Below are 9,033 nucleotides of genomic sequence, written 5' to 3'. Positions count from 1 at the left end.
AACTTGATTTATTGTGTATTTTGAATCATTTGTTTGTGGTCCTGATAAATTTATTTTATCAGTTAGATTTTCTTTTTCAATTAAGGGAAAAAGGTCTTTTTTATACAGGTGGTTTTTTAATCTTTTTTGTTGAGTGTTATTTTTTATCCATTGTGAGTATGGAATTGGTTTAAAAGTTGATGTTCCTAGTAAGTCAACTTCGTAGTGATTATTCTGGCAATCTAAGTAGAGTGGGAAATGTTGTAGGTTATTTATCTGTGATTGATCAATATCAGTTTTTACTGCGTATTTGCATTCTAATCGGGGTGATGTTTCATCTTTTGCGAGATAAAATTTAATATTTTGTGGTATTTCAACTGTAGTTTTTCGTGTGAGTAGTTCAGGTGGCGTATTTCTACTTAATGTATCTGGTAATGCAAGGTTTTTTCCTGCTGTCCAAACTATATGTAAGTTTGGAAATTTCATTAGAATTAGTTGAAATCTATAAACTCTATGATTTGGATTCGACTTTTGTGTAAAGAGAAAAATAATTGGTTTGTGATCTTTGAATAGAACTGTTGGGTGTTTTGATCCAAGTATCACAAATTCATATTCTGTAAGTGTATAAATTATAGCCGTACATTTTCTCATTAGATTTGAGAGTCGTAGCTCTGCTTGAGTGAATAATCGGGAATTTGCTGATATAAGGTTCATTTTATTTGTACTATTATGTGATTGTAGTAATGCTGCGCCGATGCCAAAATTTGAAGCATCGCACATTGCATAGAATGGTTGGTTTGGATCTGGAATTGTGTTTGAAATTTGTTCAGTTAAGGTTTATTATGAAAAACAGTTTGGATTTCAAAAAAAAGTCAAGCGTGTCCGCATTAATCAAACTCACCGAATTTATTAGATAGGGATGGGACGAAAAATTTGTTGGTCGATCAAGCCTTGTTGATCTCAAAAAAGCATTTGATACAATAAATCATGAGCTTTTTTTGGCAAAATTGGAAAAATAGGGCTTTAGAGGCCGGCTTCATTGTCTTCTGAAAAATTACTTTACAAACCCGTTTCAATTTGTTAAAACTGGAAATAAAATATCTTCCAGTCACTCTATGTCATGTGGAGTACCGCAAGGGTCGGTTTTAGGTCCGTTTTTGTTTTTAATACATATAAATGATCTGCCGAAAAATGCTGAAGGATCTGAGGTTGTTCTATTTGCTGTTGATACTACAATATGCAATGCAGTAAGAAAAAATTAGCGATAGCATTGATAGCTCTTTAAATAAAGTGGATAGATGGTTAAAACCAATGGACTTTGTGTCAACCAAGGTAAAACTCAAAAAATTAAATTTGGAAGTAAATTTTCAATAGGTTACTTTGCTTTTGGTTCTTCAGTTCAGTTTACAAATGTGTGTAAATATTTAGGCAATTTTCGATTAGATATTTACTTTCAAATTTCACATTGAACATGTGTGCAAAAAATTCACCAAATTTTGTGGCACTGTCTGGAAAGCTAGGTATGTTTTTTCTAATCAGTAAATGCTTCGCTTCTAGTAAGCATACGTAATTCCTACAATCACTTATGGAATTTTATTATACGACAATACATCCCAATCTCACCTTACCGAACTACAAAGAAGAATCTTATGAGCTTTTTTTTTCAAACGTAGATATGAATCAATCAAGGAAATTATGGACGAAAACAGATTGCTTACGATTTATGATTTATATTTTTTTGAGATGTTTAAATAATTGTTTATGGAATTGCGATCGGACAAAAAAAATGGTTTTCTGTCTTAGGTTTACTCCGAAAAAAGTGGACCATGTACCAGGAGCAAAGCGAAAGGCGTAATTAAAGTGAGAAATTTTTCTACTACCGCTAATCAGAGATCGCTTACAGTTAAAATTGTGCAGGATATTAATTATTCAAAACAAAATGACTTGATACCGGTAATATACATGAAATGTCACAAGTTAGTTAATTGAGATTCTATAAACAGTTTTTTCAAATTTACCTAAAAGACAACCAGGACCTCTACAAACTGTTTTTTAACTTCAGTCCTTAAAGTAATTTGTTTGTTGAGTTGATGATGGCTGTCTTCTCTTTACTCTCCAGGATATCCTACTCGATGACCAATACTGCTCTTTAGGATCTCCCTCCAGGCAAAATATATATTTTTGGCGTTGTATATTTAAATGGTAAAGTATTTCAAATTTCAAATTTCAAAAACAAAGAAAGTCTAAAGTTCTTCTATGCCTTTGCAAAAAATTTGATCGCGAAATCAAGGGTTTTAATTTGAATTTGCCGGACCGCTAATGAATGAGTGAGAAAAAAGTTTTGGTAGCTATCGATCGTTATTCTAAATAACTGGAATACAGTCAGGACTACAGCAGAGACAGGAAGAAAGTGGTACCAAAAGGAGATACCGACCAAATTTGAATTCATGTTTGGAGTCGGGTCAGCGATTGCAAACAACACCAATTTAAAGCGCTGAAAAATTTTGGCAATGCGGTGAATTGCCAAAATAATTCAGCGCTTCAAATTAGTGTCTGTTTGCATTTTTTGACACCACTTCAAACATGTGTTCACATCTGGTCAGTTTCTCTTTCCGCTTCTTGGTCTCACTTGAAGAGGAAAATCTCACAGAATCAAGGCAATCGACCTCTGAAAGAACTAGCTTCAGGGGCTACCGACCTTAACTCGAGCAAACTCTCGCTCAAATTAGCTTTAAAAAATCAAGGTTCCAAAGGTTACGGATAGCAGAAACATGATCAAGAAGAAACTTTGAGAGCTTTTCGAAACTGTTTGATCGAATGCGCTTCTCAAAATCTTATAATCTTAAGAATAAAAACTATTTTGCATCATGTTTGATCAAAGTACTTGAGCACCTTAAGCCCGTTATATTTCAACTATAAACTAAATAATTCTAGCATAAATGTTCAATTTGCAGATCCGGCTTGCTCTATCAGAGGACGCATCCATTAAAATACTTTTTCATCAGCTGATGTTCACTTTTGCCCTTGCAGTGTTGCTGCCACCCATACCAGGCTTCGAACCCATGTCTGGCAAAGATCTTCCTCGCGCACTTGACAGACTCCGATATGTTAGGATTCAGGAGTTGCAAACAGGCCACTGAGCAGTCGTTCGTTCCTCGATCGTCATCGCACCAAAAGTCGTTGTTGATCTCAAATATTAAAAAAAAACGTTTCACAGAAAAAAAACATGTGAAAAAAAACGTTTAAAAAACAGAACGAACAAAAAACGTTGAAAAGGAATTATAGCGTTGAAATTTTAAGGAATCAGTTTTTATGATTTTCAGTTATCAATGGTAGTCGGTTGCGATAGAGCTAGCACCTAAAGATCTAGTTGTAATTATTTTTGCGAGAAAATCAAAAAAGAAAAACAAGTTTGGAAAAAAAATTGGTTAAAAGATATCTTGTCTTCAAGCGCCATCATTCTCTTGGCAGCGGGTAAAATACACGGCATCAGGGGCGGATTTAGGGGTAGGGGCGGGGGGGGGGGGCGGACGCCTCTTACCCCCTCAGGGATTCGACCCCCTGCCGACCCAAAGGGTCCCCCCTTTGGTACTTTTTAAGAAATCCATTTTTGGCCAACCGATTTTCCAAAAAGTGCCTAAAAACGCCTTTTTTGGACTGTTTTTTCAAATTTTTACCTGCGGCGCAAAAAATGTTGCCAAAAAAGGGACTAAACCATGCTAAGGGAGAGCTCAAAAATCAATTCGGTCGACAAAATTTTCGAAATTTTTTTTCAAAAATCCGCGTCCCCCCTCGAGAAAATCCTACATCCGCCCCTGCACGGCATTAAAACCTCTAAGCACCAGTGGATTTAAGGATTCGACCCCCTGCCAACCCAAAGGATCCCACCTTTGTTCTATTTTGAGATATCCATTTTTGGCTGACTGACCCTAAAATTTTTCTGGTCAAAAAACGCAATTTTTTGGTCAACATTTTCCAAAAAGTGCCTAAAAACGCCTTTTTTGGCCTGTTTTTTCAAAAAATTGCTTGCGGCGCACAAAATTGTGTAAAAATGGGGCCTTTATAGTGATTTAGGAGAGCTCAGAAAATCAATTTGGTCGAACTAAAAAAAAGGTCTTTTCCAAATTTTTTGAAAATCCGCGCCCCCACCCTCGAGAAAATCCTAGATCCACCCCTGCCTCTTAGCAAACTTCTAAGTAGTCAATAGACATGAAAGTCTCTTGGTAAGTGCTAAGTAATTAATTGTGTCTGGTTGCTGTGCCATTAGCACAGAAAGTTCCAATTATTAGGTTTTTTCTTCGTAGTGGAAAAGAGCCAAAGTCGCATACTTGGAATATCCCGTAGTCACGACTGCCATTCGTGTTGTTATTGGTAGCTGCAGTGTCCAGTGCTGACTCATGATAAGCCAGGCATATCCAGTTCAACAGATCCAAGGGCGTGTCCGCTGGAGTCGAATACTCTGTGGCCAGTAGGCGGGCGAACTCACAAAGGGTGAATTTTTTACTCTCTAAAATTTGTGATATTTAAATTCAAATCGGCTAAATAGTTATCAGCACTATTTAGTATTGGCTAATTGTTAGCCGGCTAGGCTAATTTGTATTGGCTAATTGTTAGTATTTAACAATTAATTTTCCGAGCACTCCCAGTTCATATAAAGACAAAACTCTCTACGCCGTAGGCAAATTTTTGAAAAAAAAAAAACAGCCAAAAAAGCGTTTTTAGACACGTTTTGGAAAATTTTGACAAAAAAGTCGCGTTTTTTCGGCATGCGCTTCCCCTTCAAAATTAACATAGATTGGCGTCTAGTGCGCCTTCAGAACATTTTGGGGTCCGTCTACCAAAAATGGATATCTCAAAATAGTAGAAAGGGGGATCCTTTGGCTTGGCGTGGGGTCAAATCCCTAAGGGAAGCCCCCCCCCCCAATCTGCCTTATTAGCGTCTTCCAAGCAAAGCAAAATTTGACTATTTTAATCCCCAGTTTCAGATTTTGTTCGTGATTGTTAAAATTATTATCCAGTTTAAATTTTATCAGAAATTGACCCAAATTTGACTCAAGTTTGACATAGAATCGAAGCGGAGCTTCGCACCACTTGCGATACAACACAAACATTTAAAAAACATGAGTCGAAAAAATTCAAATAATGAAAAAAACTAGGTGAAACAAACTTTTCATGTCTCGATAAAAAAAATAGGGACCCAGCTAAAGCTGGAGGTACGTGTTATGTTTGATCTTTTTCAAATTTGTTATACTGATGCGGGAAGATACGCATAATTTCAAAAATTAGATTTTGTCCAAAACGTTATTTGTTTCTCTACTAAATTAACTGAGAAGAGTGAAATTTTTTAAGTTTTTGGAATTTTCACAAAGAATTAACACTACTCTGACAAAAAATTGAGGAGTAGCCGCTACTGCAGGAAAAATTCGCACAACCTTTTTTTCGATTGAACTTGTTATTTCAGATTTGATTTCAAAAAGTTTCAAAAATTTTCTAAAAAATCTATTTAAAAAAAATTTTAAAATTGTTTTCCAGTACTCTTTGCTCAACAATTTTCATTTTTAAGAAAGTTGTTATGGCTAAGAAAGCACAAACAAAGTTTCAAATGAAATTTTTCGTCCAGAAAATTCAAATTTTCTCAGCCTTAACGTCTGGCTTCTATAAAGCAAACGTTTCTTGATCAGGTTACTCGCTCGAAATTAGAATAAATCTCAAAGTGTTCCAACCAGTTTTTCTTGATACCGGAATGTTTTTTTGAAAAATTTTAAAATCATTCGAATAACGGCTGGAAGAGTTTTTATCTGATGTATCAATCGTATCAATCCGATGATCATATGTTGTACCTGATTTTGCGTGAGAAAAAGAAAAAACTAAAACATCCTAAAACAACTCGAGGTAAAATGAATCGATGGATTTAAAAAAACTCAAAGGTTGTAACTTTTTTAGAAAAGATATAGATTAAAATTATTCGAGGTAGCTCCTATTGCTGATTATAAAGTGCAGTTTGAAAAATAGAAAGATTGATACCGAATTCACTGCCGATTTGTTGTTCCGCAAATATTAGTCGCAAGACCGCTTTTTGATTTTGTTATATAAACGTGACATTGCCAAATTTTCGCAAAAATCAATCTTCCAGCTGACGATACTGCAATAGCGGATCGTGCTTAAGTGTTGAATGAAAAGTTCGAGAAAATTTTCATTTCTTTTGACTAATGTTGACCCAGCAAACTTACTATCAACTGTAATAATGATGAATCTTTCAGATTGGGAACAATTAACCTGTTCTATAACCCAAGAATCAAATATGCTGGATTTTCAAAGTGGTTTATGGAGTTTCATGAGTAGTTCGATTAACTTTGTAAAAAACCGCAAAAGTAAACGGAATCCTGTCTCAAGAGCATAGTTTTTCTCGATAGACTTCTTGTTGAAATTCTACAGAAAGTATTTGAAGCCTTTGTTTTCATACGCTTGAATAGAGGCGTGGCAGATGCTCGAAAAAATTTCTACACAAATTTTTTAGAAGAAAAATTAAATTTTATCACTATATCGACAACTTTGGCAAGCATCAAACCGATGCAAAAAACGAAAATTCTTGTTTTCTCCAAAGTGTTATATCAACTTAATCTCCAATACCCTAATGATTTCTTCAACTCATTCATACCAATTAGATTGCTGCCTTGTAAAACAACAATTCAAAGAACAGAAAGAAATGTTATGAATTATTGCAAAAAAAAATCATTTGAGACTTGAAATTTTTGATGTTCAACGCTTTTTTGTGTAAAATTTTTCAGATTTATTCTCAGTACTTTTGATCTTTTTTCGTTGTATTTTTGATCTTTACTATTTTGGTGTTCAATTTTTATTTAGAAGACGTGCAAATGGCATAAACTTAATGCTGATAAGTCTGTTTTTTATTTTTTGATGTTTTTTATTTTTTGATGAAAATTAGTTACCCAACTCATTTAGCTTGCGCAAATTTTTTATATGTGATTCTAAGTGCGAATGGAGCCCTTCACGACATTACGATGCAAATCTGTGTACTGGATTTCAGAGACTTGCACACACCAAATTGTGCGCCTATCCAGAGCACAGTTTGGCCTCGTAATGGGTATAGCAAAAGAAAATCGAAAAACGCGCACACGTGAACTCTAGACAATAATCTGATAAAAAAGTACACCCAAGCAAAAAATGAGTGCTTTGGGTCACTGGTGCAGCCCCCTAGCTATTCACTAAGTTTGAGTTTTAATTCCTTCTCAATTTGCAGTTTGAACAACATGTGCAAACTAAATTGGCTAATAAATTATTATGGGGTTGCATCTGTATTCTGTTAATTACATAATTAACAACTAAATTTTTTTTTCAAACATAGGGGAAGCTGTACTTCGTAGCTACAATCGAGAAGTTGACACATAGAAAAATGAATAAGGAAAAAAAGTTAGGAAAAAACTGTGACAATCAATTTTTTTTCCGTATGCGGAATCAAACCGCCGACCTGCAGATTAAAAATCTCCTTCGCGCATCTGCCCAATATTCCCTTGATTTTATGAAATTTTGAAATTTGTAGCCAGCAGTAAATGAACAGCTGCTATTAAATTATCATTTCTTATATAGCATAAAATCCTCAATGTTAGCACTTTGAGTTAGGACTGGAGTGTAACTCATAGAGTAATTTCGGATAGGGTACACCGTCTGCTCGTCACGCTATCTTATTTTCGGCCGGATAGATTCGTGCAACTTCTTAGTCTAATACCGATCCTAATCTTACTCTTATACTATCTAGTCTCAGGTTGTTTAACTAGTCTCTGCTAGGCTCAATAGATCTAGGGTATACTGGTTTATTGCGGCTGCTGAAGTGCTCGGGAGAGTCCAACTAATTTCTAAGTTAAATTCAAATCTCTCTGGTGCTGAAATTACAAGTAACTTCAGCACTTACAAATAAGTGGGTTGTTAGTTAGATGGATCATGATTGGTTAATATTAAATACTTTACATTGGTAAAACATTTAATTTATCCAATCATAAAATATAGTTTAGATCAGGTTCCAACTTTTATAAGATACTTGGGGCTGAGAAAAATTGTGTAAATTTCGTCAAATAACACTAGTTCGCTTGTGAAAAAAATTGTTGGGTGATTGGATCAATTGAGGCTATATTCAAAGTTTTTTCTGAAGAACTTGTATCATGCAACACTATAAAATGATTTGGGGGGAGATATTACGGTTAACCTGGGCCTTAAAATGGCAAGACCATACAAGAGTAAGTGTACCGATCAAGTGAATCGACGAACTACCCTCCCTGAATGACTTACCCTATAATCTTCCCCTAGCCATGTGTTGATTTAAAAGATAAATTGATTCACTAAATTTTACACATGGGATCACATTCGAATTCCCGGGTTCATCTGATCGTTTTAATAATTCCTTGCTTTTCATGTATTTTTACTTAAAGCTTGGGATCTACTTAACAATCGCCCTCCCTTTGGTATCTACTATAGAATTGCCGCCCCTATAATTAAAAGCAGTAAATTAGCACTAGAGCGTTGCTTTTAAAATTCGAATTTTGCTGCAATCTGATTGCCCAAAAATTCTACAACTTAATCTAATTAACAATTGCCCCCCTTTCTTGAAAGTGGGGGGGGGGGGGGGGGATAATGGTTAAGTAGATCCAAAATTTGCAACACGTGAGCATGCTCATCTGAAAAGACGTGAACGTTTGTAAAAAAAAAAGTACTCCAAGCCAATTTTAAAAAATGTGTTTACCTGAGCTGCGTGTCAAAAGGAGAATTGAGGTTACCAACAAACAAGGAAACTTCATCATGGCTTTTTTTTCAAAATTTAACTGACTTTGAAGTTGCTGAAACTAAAACTTCGAATAAGTTTTATTCTGTTATCTAAAACTGACTCTGAACAAATTTACCGAAGTTTAATTCCAGTCACTTGAATTAAGAATATTTACCTTAGTTCAAATAGAGATAAGGTTTGGTTAGCCTTTGATGTACCTGGAATTCAGTGAGCTTTTACGAAACAGAATTTACCGTCTTAGTAAATAAATGTGATAC

The 9,033-nt window shown here is 35.0% G+C and overlaps 1 protein-coding gene across 1 annotated transcript; it reads right to left on the bottom strand.

Moving 5' to 3' along the window:
• Positions 1-2,834: 2,834 nt before the first annotated feature.
• LOC134842691 (lysozyme c-1-like) lies at positions 2,835-8,763 on the bottom strand (the record flags this gene model as incomplete). The annotated part of the gene is given in 3 exon segments (XM_063859143.1): positions 2,835-3,167; positions 4,308-4,486; positions 8,735-8,763. Coding segments are annotated over 3 exon segments (427 nt in total), but the record flags the coding sequence as incomplete, so codon positions are not given.
• Between the last annotated feature and the right edge of the window lie 270 nt (positions 8,764-9,033).

Source organism: Symsagittifera roscoffensis, chromosome 3 (genome assembly GCF_963678635.1).
Source record: "Symsagittifera roscoffensis chromosome 3, txSymRosc1.1, whole genome shotgun sequence".
In the NCBI taxonomy this organism is placed as follows: domain Eukaryota; kingdom Metazoa; phylum Xenacoelomorpha; order Acoela; family Convolutidae; genus Symsagittifera; species Symsagittifera roscoffensis.
The sequence above is the reverse complement of the archived record's forward strand: the minus strand, read 5'-3'. Positions and strand labels throughout refer to the sequence as shown.